Source organism: Budorcas taxicolor, chromosome 2, assembly GCF_023091745.1.
Source record: "Budorcas taxicolor isolate Tak-1 chromosome 2, Takin1.1, whole genome shotgun sequence".
NCBI classification, from domain to species: domain Eukaryota; kingdom Metazoa; phylum Chordata; class Mammalia; order Artiodactyla; family Bovidae; genus Budorcas; species Budorcas taxicolor.
The window spans coordinates 15704537-15721531 of record NC_068911.1 but is presented as its reverse complement, the minus strand read 5'-3'; the positions used below and the strand labels follow the sequence as shown (position 1 = coordinate 15721531).

The following is a 16995-nucleotide window of genomic DNA, read 5'->3' as shown; positions in this document are numbered from 1 at the left end:
GGGCCCAGGTAGGGAGGGCAAAGGGCTCCAGGGAGCAGGTGATGGTGACCCCCCTCCCACCCATCTTGTCAGGAAGGAAGAAGGCCTAAAGCCTGCTTGGTGGGACTGGTGATGGAAGTGGGGGACTAAGAGGAGACAGAAATTGTATCTGGTGGTGGGAAACCCTAGTGATTTGCCAGGGTGAAAATCTTGCTGCTGCAGTGCTGGGAGGAGGAGGACGGGGAGGCTGGAGAGGCAGATGGGAGTCAGGGTGAAAGACCTTGAAATTATAGCCCAAGAAGTGTGAGTTATATCCTGGAGGTAGCAGGGATCCATGGAAGGGTTTGAAGCTAGGAAGGGAGGTTAGATTCCCTAGAGTGAATTGTTCAGTCGTGTCCGACTCTTTGCAACCTCATGGACTATATAGTCCATGGAATTCTCCAGGCCAGAATACTGGAATGGGTAGCCTTTCCCTTCTCCAGGGGATCTTTCCAACCCAGGGATCGAACCCATGTCTCCCGCATTGCAGGTGGATTCTTTACCAGCTGAGCCACCAAAGAAGCCCTGGATTCCCTAGAAGCACATCTTACAAAGATTTGTACCCAAGCAATTTGTTGAGAAAGTGCTTCCAGAAGGGAGTAGGGGAGGCAGGAAAGGGAGGGGCAGGAGGCCAGGCAAGAGAGGTAAGCAGCACAGTCATTGATGGACTCCTCTGCTGGATGATCATTTGTTTATTGTCCATATTTGATTGGGCAGGTGCTTAAAACTCCCAGACTGAGAACTTCCATTTTCAGCTCTTTCAAAGCAAAACAGTTCCATTAACTTGAGAGACTTTTCACCAAACAAGCCTCTGGTGCTGACTTCTGAAAGCACATCAAAGGTAATATGAGCACAAGGAAGCAACAAAAAATGATTCTGTGGGATCTGTGTGAATCATCAACATAGTTCTAGGGGTGGGTGGAGAGGGAACAAGTACTACAGTGTTAATTTTAAACTTTTTTCTTGCCTGACTTATTTCTTCTGTTTCATATGCTGCCAGAAGGGCATTTACCACTCCCTCCAAACTCCTTTATTTTCCCAAAGCCAAGTTACCAGCTCTTCCCACTGCCATCACTCACAGATACTTAGATGTTTCCTGATCTGTAACCTCATCCTTAGACCTTGAGCATTCCACTCCTCTTAGAATTGTTTCTAAGCCCAATAGCCAAATTACAAGTCAGATATGACTCAGAGAGGCCAAAAGGAATGTTTATTGAACACCTTACCCTGTCTGCCATTGTGCAACACGCACTTGTTTTATATACGTAAGAGATAAATATATGGTTCAATCTTTATGGTTATATGGCTTTTACAGTGTAACATTTAACGACATTCTGGGAATGGACACTCCCAGTGTAGGGTCAGAACCCAGGATTCCTCACTCATTAAGCCCAAGACGCTCTCCATTATGTCCAGGGCCTTTGACTAGTTTCTCTTTAGGGAACTTGGTCATTTCTTTACAAAGGCTTGATTCTGTGCGAGTGATTAATTGGGCCTGCTTCCCCAATCCCATCTCCTTTTCCCATCCTGAACAAGGAACGCAGTTTCTTCAGTCTTTAAAAACGGGAGACCAGTATTTGGCTGGTGGAATTGCATGGGATGGGTGTTAACCTCAGGCTCATTGCCCTAAAGCCAGGCCTCCAGGGAGGCTGCTCTGGCTCTGCCCCGGTAAACTGGGGGCAGCGCCGCCCGATAACTGGCACATCTTGGCTTCCTCAGGCACCAGAAGTCTTAAAAAGATAGAGCTGAGACATAACATCAGGAAAGCCTTTCTCCTTTCTTTTAACTCTAGGGTGCAGCCACAATTCCAAACAGAAAACTCCAATGTAACCGGCACAGTCAACGTCAATCTGGCCCGGCGCCGCGGAGACAGTCACACTAGCCAACGAGCTCCTGCCACGTCACAGACCCCGCCCTCCAGCTTGCTGCGGGCTCCGCCATGCGTCGCTGACCCGGATCTAAAGGCGCTACGCGGCGCTATATTCTGGCGTCACTTCCACTACAACGATGGCGGCACAGGGAGCAGCTGCGGCGGTTGCGGCAGCGACTTCAGGGGTCTCGGGGGAGGGCGAGCCCGGACCCGGGGAGAATGCGGCGGTCGAGGGGACCGCTCCGTCCCCAGGCCGCATCTCTCCGCCGACCCCGGCGCGCGGCGAGCCGGAAGTCACCGTGGAGATCGGAGAAACCTACCTGTGCCGGCGGCCCGATAGCACCTGGCGTGAGGGCGGGGCCCAAGGCCAGGGGGCGGGGCCTAAGGGCGGGGCGGGGCCTGAGGGGGTTAGAACACTGTCTTTTGGACTTGCCCCGGTGCCGCCTGCAATCTCCACCGCCTGGGCTTTAACCAAAGTCTTCCTTCTGTGTTTTAGAGCTCCCATTCCACTTGCCAAGTCTTAGGCTTCATTCCCTTTTTTGTGTTAACCTGCTTCCTCGCTGGTCTCCCTTGTGTCTGTGACTTCCCCTTTTATCCATCCCCTACAGCCGCCAGCGGAGAGGACCTCCCGGAACACAAAAACGAGCTTCCCCTCCCTTCTATTTTTTTGCGTCATTTCCAGAATAATCCCCAAATACCTTAGAATGGCCTTCGTCTTTGTCGCCTTTCTGTTTTTTAGCACTCCTAGCAAAGGTCATTGACGGACCAGACCACCCTCTTAAGACCATATGCCTTTTACTGCTGGCTAGCCCCACTCATCCTTTTAGCATCATATCCCCTGTGATGCCATTCTTGACTCCCTTCAGGCAGAGTGCGTCGTTCCCTTCTGTATATTCCTGCAACATTTTCTTTATACCTGAGCTACGGTATATGTACCATTGTGTTGTCATTGTCTGTCTTCTGTCAAAGTGTGAACTTCTGGAGGGCAGGACCGCTCCTGATTCATCAGTGTATCTTCTGTACGCAGCAGCAACCCAGCTCAGGGCCAGACTTGCAGTGGTTGCCTTAGTCATTTGTTGAATGGTCTGCCATTTGGTGCTGTACTGAAAGCTTATCACCATTTGAGGGGGGCGGTGTTATCCTTATTTACACATGAAAGCGCTGAGGCTCAGAAAGCCAAAATAACTTGTTCAGTTAAATATAGCTAGGAAGTGGGGCTGTGTGAGTCCACAACTAGCTCTCATGGCTTCTGAACAAATGAACGACTGAGTATAGTCATGCAGACCTTGAATTTGGAGCCAGACTTGAATTCGGTTAAATATTAGTGCTTATTACTTTTCAAATAGGTGAGCATGGGTAAGCCTCAGTTTCCTTGTCTCTAGTATAAGAATAACAGCCCCAATCTGGCCCACCTCAAGACAGTGTTTGAAGGGAGTGGCAGAGGTGAACAGATGAGGTTAGCTTCGGAATCTGGCCTCAAGAAACTGGCAACCTGCCCCTCAGTGTCACTCGTTCCAGCCCCGTATTCTTTCTTGGTGATCCTAGCCTTTTCCCTTCACAGATTCTGCTGAAGTGATCCAGTCTCGAGTGAACGATCAAGAAGGCCGAGAGGAATTCTATGTACACTACGTGGGCTGTGAGTGACAGGGTATTCAGGTCTGGGTGCGGGGTTGGGGGAGAACGTGAAAGGGCAGCACCCTCATGACCCATCCTCACAGTTAACCGGCGATTGGATGAATGGGTCGACAAGAACCGGCTGGCGCTGACCAAAACAGTGAAAGATGCTGTGCAGAAGAACTCAGAGAAGTACCTGAGCGAGCTGGCCGAGCAGCCGGAGCGCAAGATCACTCGCAACCAAAAACGCAAGCATGATGAGATCAACCACGTGCAGAAGGTCCGGATCCCTCCCCTTCCCCAGGGCCCTCCCCTTCCCCAGGGCCCTCCCCTTCCCCAGGGCCCTCCCCTTCCCCTGGGCCCACCCCTTCCCCCGGGTCCCTCCCCTTTCCCAGGGCCCCAGGAGGCTCAGCATCCTCTCCGGACTAACTTGGGTCCTGGTGCCACACCCACAGCAGCTCCCATTGCTTAAGCTCCTGCAGTATATGGGGGACTATCTACCTCCTCCCAGGTATTCTTCACAGATGAGAAAACTGAGGCTCAGAGAGGGTGAGAGCTTGGCCATAGTCTTGTGGCAAGAAACTGACACAGCTGGTACTGGAACTCAGGCCTCTTGCAGTGTTTATGCCCCTCTTGGCTGTGCCACATTGACACACGGACCTGCAAGTTCCAAGGGAAGGAAGAGAATGAGTGATTTAGGGGTGCTTGCAATCGCCAACCCTTGTGCTGAGTGCTGTGCCTGGGCTCATCAGGTCTTCTGTAACAACTTAATGCCACAGAGCTAATTAATTCTTTTTGAGGAAAGCAGGAAGCAGACTCAGAGAGGTTAAGTAACTTGCCCAAGGTCACACAGCTAGTATATAAAAGGGTGGGCTGAAATTAGAGTAATAATGGCACATTTATTGGCTTGTGAGCCACAGTATTAGGCTAAGTATTCTAGAACATGATCTCATTGAAATTTCACAGCAACTCTGTGAGGTAAACTATATCCCCAGTTTATAAGGGAGGTGCAGGTAGTTTTAGGAACCCAGTCATGAATTAGATTTGCCAACTAGATTGTTCTACTTTGGGGCACAAGCCCTTAGCCTTGACTTGGAAATATCCTAGAAACTCCTGCCATTTATTTCCAAAGGTTGGATTTGGGGACTTCCCTAGTGGTCCAGTGGTTAAGATTCTGTCCTTCCAATGCAGGGGCTGTGAGTTCAATCCCTGGTTGGGGAACTAAGATCCCTCATGCCTCTGGGCTAAAAGAAACAAAATTTGGGTTCTTTTCTTGAAGCCAGCCTGCCCCTGGGGGGTTTCTTTTCTCCCACTTTGAGCCTCAGTTTCTTGATTTGTGAAATGGAGTGTGCAGATGAGAAGAGGCTTTATGAAGCTCTTAAGGAACCCAGATTTTTGTTATTTTCACCCAGTGCAATTGCATCCTGAGCACTCATTGTGGGTTTTGCAGCAATGGTTTGCAGACTTTGGGGCACAGCTATTAGTAGAATGCAAGATGAGTTGCATTGGGTTGTGGTCATTTAAATTTAAAAAACGGAATAACTAAGACAAGGTACAAACTATCAGAGTATATTGTCCTTTAATAAAGGTAAGTTGAGAAGCTCTTATTTCAGATACAAATATAGTTTGTATACACAGACTGCCAACTGGTTAACAGTGCTGTCATTTAAAAAAATTATTTTTAATGCTTTGAATTAGAAAGATCTTTCACTGGGGATTCCCGGTGGTCCAGTGATTAGGACTCGGCGTCTTCACTGCCATGGCCCAGATTCAGCCCCTGGTCGGGGAACTAAGATTCCACAAGCCATGTGGCGAGAAGAAAACCCAAAAGATGTCTGTAAAGCACCATCTAAGGCAGCACTGTCCTACTGAACATCCTGTGATGGAAATGGAAATGTGCTCTGTCTGTGTTGTCTGATACAGTAGCCACTACCCACATGTGGCTATTGAGTACTTGAAATGTACTGAGAATTGAATTTTATTTTGAATGTAGTGAACTTAAATCTAAGTAGCTGCTTGTGGCTAGTGGCTACTTTATCCCACAGCACAGTCTAAGGTTTGCTCAGCTCCCCAGCCAGGTTGCCCTGGTAAAGTAAGTCTCAAAGATGTCTTTCTAAGCTGGCAGTCAGCATGGTGGATGACCGTGGACCAGTGGTGGTCAAAGAATGAATAACCAGCAGGTTACTCAAAGAATGAATAATCAGCAAGTTAACCAAAGAATGAATAATCAGTGAGTTAACGATCAGCAAGGTTCTCCAGGGCCTCATTAATGTTTAATTCTAAATAAATTACAGCATTTATGAAAAGTAGTGTTTTTGTAGTTCTTTAACCCATTTGCAGAAGAGGACTGATTTGTGAATTGGGAGATGTGTTTTAAAGAGGCACATGAGGAGGAAAAGTTCCCTTCCCTTATTTTTGCAGGGGTTTAGCTTTGGTGTTGGACAGACCGGAGGCCCATGCCCCACTCTGCTTGGTCCTGGTTCTGTGAGCCTACTTCTCCATGCCTCAGTTTCTTCTGTGCGGTGTGGATAGTGAGCACTCCCATCTCAGGCTCGTGCTGAGTAATGCCTATGATGTGAGCACTTGGTACTTGGAATAAATGGCAGCTGGCTAGTCCCCAAGGGTGAATGACCTCACTTCTCCCAGTTTACTTCTCTGTAAAGTATTGTGTATCCACATTGCCAAAGGGTTAAATGAGGCCATCCGGCGAAGTGCTTGGTGGAAAGGGCTCTGGGTAAGACACTGGCCCTTGTCTCCCTTCTGAACCACAAGGCAAGGCTGCCGTCTTCTCTGGTGTAGGTCCCAGGCTTTCCTGGGTCACTTGTCAGGCAGGCCTTGGTTCCTTCTTTAGCCTCTGGCCTAGAACCTGGGCGGGCTATGATTGCCACGTGAGTTATATCCCTGCCTTCCAAAGACTTGGAAAATAGGGAAACCAAGACGGGGGGAGACGGTGGGTACTGTTGTTGAGCAAGGCATTCCTGACCTGGAAAGGAATGTATTCTGGCTCAGAAGAATCCAGTCAGGCCTCTTGGATGGGATTGGGAAGGGTGCTGGGCCTTCAAAGACAGAAAGAGCACAGTAAAAACAATGACACGTGATCACTCACCACACTCTGCCCTGTCAGGCACTCACCTGGCTCATGCTCAGTACCGGGCTGAGTAAGCATTTTTTGGCAGCTGTAGAAGAGGGAAGGACATGGAGGCTGGGAGGAACTGCACGCGCAAAGGCATGAAGACCAGAAACAGGAGTGTCAACAGCAGAGCAGGGTTGAGCTGAGACAGAGGGCTGGGAATCCCCAGAGGCCTTGTCAGCAGCTGTCTAGATCTGACATGGTGGCAATGGCTATTCGGGGTGGGGCAGAAGGAACCAATTCCAGAGATGACAAAGAGGTAGAGCTGACACGACGTGGCCATTATTTGAATGCCAGGCTGAGCGAGGAGGAGGAGCCTTGTGAGCAGGCTCATTATTGGTCTGGGGCAGTTGGCCCAAGGGTGATGCTTCCCAGTGAGTTGAGGAACCCAGGAGGATGAACAGGTTTGTAGGAGGAAAGGCCAAATTCCTTTCTGGACACCTAGGGCTCGCTGTGCCTGTGGGAGGGGCCTCTGGGAGCAGTCCCATTTGCAGGAAGGGGATCCAGGCACATTGGGGTGTCCCTACCAGTTCCTGATATGGACGCAGAAGACCAGACCTATTATTTCCTCTGTCTCCCAACAACTATGGCAGAACTGGATTGATCCGATTGGAAACACTGAAGCTCTTAGCAACCTAAGGAGTGGAGCCAGGCCTTTAGATCCTAGCCCTGTTCATCGGTCCAAAGGCAAATGGTCCAAACTTGAGCATCAGGGGGCTCTGGGATGTGTGTGTGGGTGGGCAGATGGAAGAGGAACTTGGACCAGCCAGCTCTGAAACCAGGTAAAATGAGCTTGCTCGATCTCATTATTATTGTAGTTTAAGGGATGAGGTCTGGAAAACGGAAGGGATAGCCTGACCCCTTCTATTCACCTCCGTCCACTGCTCTTTCTCACTCAGACCTATGCAGAGATGGATCCCACAACAGCAGCCTTGGAGAAGGAACATGAGGCGGTAAGTAGGGGGAGGGCTCCTAAGTGGAGCTGCCCCTTCCCTGTTGCTCCTCTTGCCCTGACCAAGCCCGCCTTTCCTCCACTCCCACCTCGCCCACAGATCACCAAGGTGAAGTACGTGGACAAGATCCACATTGGGAACTACGAAATCGACGCCTGGTACTTCTCCCCATTCCCTGAAGACTATGGGAAACAGCCCAAGCTCTGGCTCTGCGAGTACTGTCTCAAGTATATGAAATATGAGAAGAGCTACCGCTTCCACTTGGTAAGGCTGGGCTGGGTCTGGTACGCACAGGGGGTGGGCGTCGAGGCTGAAGGACACCTGAGAGAGCGGCCCGGGGCAGGAGAGACAGGCTCACAAGCCGTAGATCCAAGGAAAAGCTGGCCTGGGTGGAGAGACCTGGCTTCCAGGCCTGACTGTGCAGTGGCTGGAGCCTCCGCAGACCTCAGGTTCCTCTTCTATGGCGTGGGGGCCTTCTGGGGTCCCTGGCCCTCACCACATATTTATCAAGGCCTGTCCCGTGCCAGGTTCCTCTGTGCAAAAGAGGAAGTCAGCACAGCCCCGAGCCATGGGACCATGACACCTGGATGGTTGGAATGCTCGGCCACACATATGAGCCACCTGGCTGGCGTGGTGGTGTGTTTCCCACAGGGTGGATTCTTAGGCAAACGTGTGCAGTTTAGGAAACAACCTTGTCATGGGTGCTGGCCCTCCAGAGCCAGGCTGAGCTGGACTTGTAATTATCCAGCTGTGTGACGTTCATGCCAGTTACCTGGCCTGTTAGTGTGCCTCAGTTTCTCCGTCTGTAAAATAGGATTTGTCTCCTCAGATGGTTGGGTGAGTTACTTGATATAGGTGAAGGGTGGATTCCCAGGGTCTCCAACTGGGGAAGTGGAGAGAAGCAGAGGCCTGCTGTCAGCCACACAGGGTGGGATGGAGTGCCCAGCGAGGAAACTTGGGACCCCACGTCTGTGCCTCCCTGCTCTCAACCCCCACCCAGGGCCAGTGCCAGTGGCGGCAACCCCCGGGAAAGGAGATCTACCGCAAGAGCAACATCTCTGTGTATGAAGTGGATGGCAAAGACCACAAGGTGAGCCCTTGGGCAGAGTTACCATGGAAATGGGGGATGCGCTAGGCACTTCCTGGTGTTCCTCACTGTCGATAAAGGGCAGAGGCCAGCCTTAGCATGAGAAGAGGCCTGCGGGCTTGTGCTCAGCCTGGCACCCAGCCTGTGTTCTGTGCAAAGTCAGCTCCCCATGGTGCCACCCTCAGCTTCTGGGTTTCTCTTCTGTCCCTGAGGGATTTGGCTTCTGAGGGGGTAGCTGGGGGTGGCTTAGGCTCAAGTGCTTCTGGAACCCAGAGTGGAGATTGTCCGGCCTCAGGGTATTGTTCAAACCTGCTTTCTCTTTCTGCCTGAAGAAATGGTGTTTGTTTTTCCTGGATGGGAACTGCTCTGTGTGAGGTTTCCTGCCCGAGAGCTCTGTGGCTCTGAGGCCAAGTTCCTTGTTCCTGAAGGACTTCAGTGGGGCAGTGTATGGTCTCTGGGCCGTGCTTTGCTGTCATGGACAACTTGGCCTTTGCCTGGTCAGTCTAGGAGGGTCTCACCGAGGGTCCCCAATTCCTGTGCAAGGACAGCGGAGTGTAAGATGCAGGGGCTAGCTTCTGAGTGGCACCGGGCTTCAAATCGCCCTGTCACTTCCTTACTGACCTTGGACAAGTTACTTAAGGTCTTCTGTTCCTGTTTTCTCCTCTTTAAGACAAGAGTCATGCTAATATTTACCTACGAGACTTGTTAACGGAATAAATGAAACAGCAAAGTCAAGTACTTAGCCCAGTTCTTGGCATTGAGCAGGGACTTAGTAAACACGGGCTTTTGCCAGCCTTGTGATGAATAGCTTGCTAAATAGCGTCACGTGAGCCCCCTGCTCTGCCTTCCTGAACATCAGTGGGGTGGGGGTGGGGTTGGAGGGGCAGAAAGAGACAGAGCAGAGACGTGGGTGTTCTTTCAGCTCCATCCTGTACAGCTTTGAGGCCTCAGGCAGTCCCTCACCCTTACAGATCCTCAGTTTCCTCCTAAGCAAAATGAGTCAATAGTGCTGGGCTCACACAACTGTTGGGTCAAATGAGAGTGGTTGTAAAAGGTGTCCTTGATGTCTGCCATGCAGCCAACCTCAAGGTCCCACTGGCCCTCCTGACATTCATCTCTGGCCTGGCACGGCCGATGGGGTAGATAGCTTGGGCTGTGGAGTCAGGCTCAAGGGTTGTTCATCTGCAGACATTTACCAGCCCCCCAGGTTCACCCTTCGCCATGTGCTAGGTCTGACGGCACGGCTTTGAGCAGACAGAACTCACACACCAGCTTGAGTCCCGCCCTCGCGCTCACCAGCTGGGGGATCTTGGGCAAGCCACTGTCTCTGAACCTGTTTCCTGAGCTGAAACAGAAGAGTCTGTGTCTCTAAAGAGCAAACTCCTCTTGAGCACTCAGCAGCAGTAGCCATGAGTAGCCCAGCTCTGCTGTGACCTCCTTGAGTGCTCCTACCTATCTGATTTTCCATTTCCCTGTCCATCAGAAAGTGACTCTAAGACTCCTTGCAATGCTAAACACGGCCGTTCTGGTGAGGATCCCACTTCTCACCAGGCTAGCACTGGCTATGCTCTGGAGCCTGGCACTTGCAACAGGCAGGGTGACAGCACCTGCCCAGACCTTGATGGAGCTAGGTGGAGGCGTTCTGCCTGCCCCCTGAGCCTGCTTCCACCCACCCCCACCCCTCAGATTTACTGCCAGAACCTGTGTCTGCTGGCCAAGCTCTTCCTGGACCATAAGACGCTATACTTTGACGTGGAGCCGTTCGTCTTTTACATCTTGACCGAGGTGGACAGGCAGGGGGCCCACATCGTCGGCTACTTCTCAAAGGTGCTTGGAAGCCCAGGTTGAGGGAGGTGGGGGGCAGGGAGTGGATAAACCTGAGTAGGGGCTGAGTCTCCGCAGAGACCCTGACCACCCACCCCCGCAGGAGAAGGAGTCCCCAGATGGGAACAACGTGGCCTGCATCCTGACGCTGCCCCCCTACCAGCGCCGTGGCTACGGGAAGTTCCTCATAGCTTTCAGTGAGTGGTTCCTGCAGGAAGGGCGACGATGATGAGGGGTGCCAGGGCAGGGTGGGTCCTCAGTTTCCTCGTTTCCACCACCTCCAGGCTATGAGCTCTCAAAGCTGGAGAGCACGGTCGGCTCCCCTGAGAAGCCACTGTCTGACCTGGGCAAGCTCAGCTACCGCAGCTACTGGTCCTGGGTCCTTCTGGAGATCTTGCGAGACTTCCGGGGCACCCTGTCCATCAAGGACCTTAGGTAAGTCCTTCCAGAGGGAAAGACTCTCCTCCGACTGCCCATGATCCCCTCTCCTTGGCCCCTCCCAGCCAAACCCCTCAAGTAGACCTCTCTCCAGCATCTGCTCTAATCTGCCTGTGCAGCCAGATGACGAGCATCACTCAGAATGACATCATCAGCACCCTCCAGTCCCTCAACATGGTTAAGTACTGGAAGGGCCAGCACGTGATCTGTGTCACACCCAAGCTGGTGGAGGAGCACCTCAAAAGTGCTCAGTATAAGAAACCACCCATCACAGGTAGGTAAAGGGGCTGCCCTGGGCGAGTGTGTGTGTGTGTGTGTGTGTGAGTGGTGGGGGATAGGTGTAAGGACCTCCAGGAGCCAAGGCCTCCTTTTTGCTGTCACCTGATCCCAAACCAGTCTGACCAGCTCCCAGGACCAAGCCTGAGGCAAGCCACTCATTCCTGGGCTTCCCTTCCCACCCCCCACCCCCACCCCAGGAATCACTCTGCCCTTGTTCCCATCTGCAGGTGAAACCTGGCCTGGGCCCAGGGCAGAGCAGCCAGGGTGACCAGCCCAATCGGGGGAGGGGGGTGGGGGGGCCGTCCTGCCTCTCATCTGTCTTTTCTTCCTGCAGTGGACTCTGTCTGCCTCAAGTGGGCACCCCCCAAGCACAAGCAAGTCAAACTTTCCAAGAAGTGAGTGGCCTGCGCCTCTGCTCCTGGACCTGTGCCTCCTTGCCCCCAGCCTGTAAATATGTACAGACCTGTTTCATCACTTTTTTAAATAAAGTAAGTGCTGCTGGTGTCCCAGAGCTGATGGGCTTCATTCATTTCATGTCACACACACACACATAGCCAGTTGTGCTCAGAACATTTTACTCCTTCTGACCCCCCACCTCAGATGCATGTTGGAGCCCAGTTCCGGTGGGGGCTCAGTCCTCCGGAGTCCAGGAGTCAGGGCTCACGGGGGGGCATGGCAGCCAGTGAGGCAAGATTGGGGCCTTTTTTGTCCTTGAAAACCTGCTGCCCAGAGGCAACCCCAGGCTTCCCTGGTGGCTCAGATGGTAAAGAATCCACCTGCAATGCAGGAGATCAGGGTTTGATTCCTGGGTCAGGAAGATCCCCTGGAGAAGGGAAGTGGCCACTCACTCCCGTGTTCTTGCCTGAGGAATCCCATGGACAGAGGAACCTGATGGGCTACAGTCCATGGGGCTGCAAAGAGTTGGACACAACTAAGTGACTTAAACACTTGAGAGGCAGCCCTGGCCCAGAAGACAGGAAGAGGGTGAAGTGATGGGGCTCATAAGACAGAGCAGGTGAGGTGCTGAGCCAGTCCTTCTTCAGTGGCCGTCAGCTGGCCAGTCTTCTAGAAGTGGGTGGGGAGCCAGGGCCCATTTTCGCAGCAGAGGGTCCTTGGGGGCTCCATAGGAGCCCAGCAGATAGGCTTGTGGACAGCAGATGGAAGTGACCAGAGGTTCTAGCCAGTACCACAGGCAGTAAACTCCTGGAGCGGAGGTTACTGTCCCAAAGAACAATCCAGAAGAGTGGGCTCAGAGTTCAGGATGGTGCCTTGAACTCCCACAGGGTCCTGGGAGGAGGGAGTGACTCAAGTCAGGCCCTGGGCCCAGAGTGTCCCAGGTGGGGCCTAACATGGGAACAGCATCCGTCCTTGGGTGTGATGTGGAGGTCTCAGAAGCAAAGCAGCTCCCAGGCGTGAGTAGCTCAGTCCTCATGCAGTGGGCGGAGGAGGCCCAGGGTCAGGCCAAGTGGCAGCAGAAGGATGGGCCCCACCAAGCCCTGTGCTGGGGCAGAGTTGAAACCCTTGTAGTGGCTGCAGAGGTGGCCATCGGGCTGGGACTCCTCCATTTGGGGCACCACCTGAGGCTGGAGCTCTGCCACTTTGTAGTGAATCCAGGAGGCATAGACGGAGGTCAGGGTATAAACACCAGGCCTGTTAGGGGCCCCACAGGCATCACCCCAGCTTACAATGCCTGCCAGGTACCAGCGGCCTGCCACTGGGCAGGAAAGTGGGCCCCCAGAGTCACCCTGAGAAGAAAATCCACACAACAGCTTTCAGGTAGGGACCCCCAGGCCTCCAACCATCCAGGCCAAGCGCCCTCAAGCCCTCATCTCCCAAGACACACCTGTCTTCGCCCATTCAGCCGGACCCCCTGCATTTACCTGGCAGGCGTCCTTACTCCCGTTCACGTAGCCAGCGCACAGCATATCCTGGTCGATTAGGTGGGGCTCCCCAGGCTTGGCATTGATATTGTACAGGCAGTTACAGGTCTCACGACTGATCAGCGGTACTTCAAGTTGCTGCAGTGGCCGGGGGTTCGGGAGGCTCACTGTGGGGGGCGAAAGATGCTTACCCAGGGTCTCCTAGCCTGAGTCAGCTCCCCTCTGTGTCTCTAGATGTCAGCCCTGTCCCTCACCTGAGGGCGCCACATGGCCCCAGCCAGTGACAATGCACTGGAGGCCATTGGGGAAGGAGGCGTTGGCTGCGGGGAGGCAGATAGGCCGGATGTAGCGGGAGAAGGTGACGGAGCTGCTGAGCCGGAGGAGCGCAATGTCTCCCATGGAGCCCTCGTGGGAATATTTCTCATGGGAAATGACCTGGGCCACCCCGCGGACCTGGGTGTCAGTGCTGTAGTAGTCCAGCTGGTGGGCGCCCAGCTTGACCTCGTATTCTTCTATCTTGTTGTCACTGCAGGCAGAGGGGTGAAGGCAGAGCAGCTGACCTTTTGGGTCCCACTCTGCATCCTAGTTTTATCCTGTGACCTGTGACCTCTGGCCTTCACTCCTGACAGACCCTTAACAGGCTTTATTGATACCCCCTAGATCCAACCCAAGAACCCCCAGTCTGACCTACATTGATCCTTGAATTTTGACCCCTGCCCTACTTCCCCACCCTGCCCGCCACCCCATGGGTACCTTGGGAAGCAGTGAGCAGCCGACAGCACCCACTGATTGGACACGAGAGAGCCGCCGCACACGTGGGTGCCGTGGTGGTTGATGCTGACCTGCCAGGGCCACTGGCCGCGAGCTGCAGTGGTACCACCTGTGATGCGTCCTTGAGGGACCATGCCACAGGAGTCTGCCGGGAGAGGAAGGGGAGAGGGTCAGGACCTCTGGAGCCACCAGACCACTTCCTCACCCGACACAGCCCAGGAAGTCTGGTTTGGAGCTTCAGGGGTGAGTTCACAGAAGCCAGCGAGGCTTTGTCCCCATCCCCCAGCTCACCAGTCACCTGCTGTCCTAAGGTCTCACCCAGCCTCTGTCCTCTTGGGCCTTCCTGCCTTCCATCTGATCTACTCCTTACACATCTGGCCAGTTCACACCGCTGCTTAAATCCTTCCCTGGCTCCATTCTGCCCTTAAGAGAGATTCCGGCCCTCTCATGGCGCTGCTGTCCCCTCTGCCAACAATCTGGACACTCACTGTCACGTCGGGCCACACACTAGACCTCAGACCTTTGCTTACTCAGATCACTCTGCCTAGGGTAGTCTTCCTCATCCCCACTTCTATTTGAAATGTGAAATGGTGATACTTTGGCCCCCTGCTGGGAAAAGCTGACTCACTGGAAAAGACCCTGATGCTGGGAAAGACTGAAGGCAAAAGCAGAGGATGAGATGGTTAGACATCAATGGACATGAATTTGAGCAAATTCTGGGAGATAGTAGATAGAGGAGCCGGGAGTGCTGCAGTCCATGGGATTGCAGAGTTGGCCAAAAGTTAGCAACTGAGTACAATAACAACTTCTATTTGCCTATAGAGGTGGTTCAAATACCAGAGCCTCTGAAGTCTGCCGTCACCCTGCTGGCTGAGATAGGTGATGCCTCAGAGCTCCCAGGGTCTGTGCTTCCTGGACAGGGCTGTTCGCATTCTCACTGTCTACTTCAACCAACCAACTTGGGCATTCCCTAGGGGCAGAGACGAGGGCAGACTCACACGTCCCCAGTGCTGGGCACACAAATGGAGTCGTGGATGTGTTGAACAAATGAACAGAACAGCCTGGATCCCAGGGTGTGAGCGTCTCATTTCATTTCCAGGACAGCCCCACCCCTGCGAAGGCCACTGTTTGGAGCAGGACCCAAATGCCCTTCACAAAGTCACCTTCTCAGGTGCAGGGAAAACCACCCAGCCAGGCTCCTCCCCATCTCCTCGTAAAAAGGACAATAGCTACCATTTAGAGACCAACAGTTCAAGCAATGCCAGGCCCTGAAGGGGCTTTCACTTCCTTCATCTTCCTGACTCCTCAAGCAGCCCCAGGAGGTAGACAGAATTGACTTCATTTTATTTTGGCTTGTGCTGCATGGTCTGTGGGATCCTAGTTCCCCAACCAGAGATCAAACTGGGCCCTTGACGGTGAAACCACAGTGTCCTAACCATTGGACCGCCAGGGGATTCCTTCAACTTCATTTTAGAGGTGAGGGGACTGGCCGCGTGAGACATAGCCAGTACATGGTGAAGCAGGGACTGCCAAGGAGACTGACCCTTGGTTTGCTACCCTCAAAACAACCCACCTTTGGACTCAGACCTGACTTCAAATTCCAGCGCAGCCACTTCCTGGCTGTGTGCCGTTGGGCAAGTCACTTATCTGCCCGTCACTGTCTTAAAGATTGAGGCTATCGTCCCCGCCTCAAGTGCTACCAGGGACCTAAATAAGACAACGGGAGTGGACGAAACAGCTTTGCAGAAGAGAGGGTCAGGTGCTCCAATGCTCCATGGAAATCTGAACCCCTGGCCCCACCCCTCACCTTCCCCTCCCCCATTCCTCCCAGGCGAGCCTCACCTTCGGCCACAACTGCTTCTGGAGGGAGAGAGAAAGAGGGAGGGGTAAGCAGGGAAGCCTCTAGAATTCAGACCCCAGGCCCCCCACCCCTCACCCTAGCCCCAGGAGACCAAAGCTGAGGAGACAGGCCAAGAGCCAGCGAGGCTGAAGATGGGGGTTCTTGAGCCCAGAATAAGGGACATACCCCTGAAAAGGGTTATACCCTTGGCCCCAGTGCACTCCCCTCCTCCCCTTCCCACCCTCGCCAGCCCCATGCTCCCCGCCCGCGCCCACACTCACCTATCCCATTCCGGAATAATCCAAGCAAAAGCACAGTGGCCACAGCCTCCAGCCACCTGGGCCCCAGGCCCGACCTCCTGGCCATGGCCCAGGACCAGGTGCCCTGGGCACCCAGGGGAAGGGACCTCAAAGCCAAGAGGTAGGGGCTCAAAGGCAAGCTCCCGGTGTCGGGATCGCGGAAGGGAGGAGAAGCAGGTGTCCAAGGCTGGCTTCTAAGGTAGGAAGCGAGCGCAAGGGAAATGCTGGGGTCTCTGCAGTCGGGCAGGGAGGACCGGTCTCCAGATCGCCCTGGGTACGCACCGACCTTCCTTCCGGAGTGGCAGCTCCAGGAAAGGACACCTACCTGCCTGCCCCGCCTCTGGCCCCGCCCCCCCTCCAACTCCCGCCGCTCAGCTCCACCGGACTCTCTCACCAGACTAGGCTCTGTGTGTGTGTGTGTGTGTGTGTGTGTGTGTGTGTGTGTGTGTGTGTGACCCCTAGGCTGTGTGTGTGGTGGGCAGGAAGGTGCGGGGTGGGGGGGGCGGGCTGTTGTTTAAGCAGCCCCAGGCAGGGCTGGAAACCTGGCTGTCTGGATTCCTGACCCAACTGCTCTTGGGCCCAGGTCTTTCAGATCTCCCATACCTGTTATGCCCCCTCAGGGCCTGGCCTGGCCTCTGTTATCTTACTGCTCCCTCCTTCCCTCCTGAAGCCTGCTGTCTGAGCCCCGGGACACCCGGCTCTGCCCCGGGGCTAGGGCTCCTTCAGGCCCTACTGTGGAGCCTGAAACCTCATCTGCATGTGGTGAGGTGTGGTGACGTGTCCGGGGATGCTCATCATTCCATACATATTTATTGAGAGCCTAATATGTCCCAGGTACAGGAGACAAAGCGGACACCGTCCTGCCTTCCCTGAGCTCATGGTGAAGTTGAGGTGACAGACCTGAATCACAGGATGACACAAGCAATTACAGAATAACTTCAGATGAGGCTGGAGATGGAGAAAGAAGTGCGGGGCGGGGTGGGGGGTGGCTC

The 16995-nt window shown here is 53.7% G+C and overlaps 2 protein-coding genes across 2 annotated transcripts; one reads left to right on the top strand and one right to left on the bottom strand.

Annotated features, from left to right (window-relative positions):
- The first annotated feature begins 2003 nt into the window (after positions 1–2003).
- Positions 2004–11724, top strand: KAT8 (lysine acetyltransferase 8). The gene is made up of 11 exons (XM_052655263.1): positions 2004–2236; positions 3450–3524; positions 3607–3782; positions 7532–7585; positions 7685–7849; positions 8586–8675; positions 10359–10499; positions 10600–10693; positions 10781–10931; positions 11054–11208; positions 11548–11724. The coding sequence occupies exons 1-11, from the start codon at positions 2026–2028 to the stop codon at positions 11610–11612; spliced, it is 1377 nt and encodes a 458-aa protein (XP_052511223.1). The 5' UTR covers positions 2004–2025; the 3' UTR covers positions 11613–11724.
- A 708-nt stretch (positions 11725–12432) lies between these two features.
- On the bottom strand, positions 12433–16075 carry PRSS8 (serine protease 8). The gene is made up of 6 exons (XM_052635463.1): positions 15986–16075; positions 15707–15724; positions 13847–14009; positions 13348–13619; positions 13094–13260; positions 12433–12958 (listed from the first exon to the last, which is right to left on the bottom strand). Exons 1-6 carry the CDS (start codon positions 16068–16070, stop codon positions 12635–12637), a joined length of 1029 nt encoding a protein of 342 aa, XP_052491423.1. The 5' UTR covers positions 16071–16075; the 3' UTR covers positions 12433–12634.
- Positions 16076–16995: the final 920 nt, after the last annotated feature.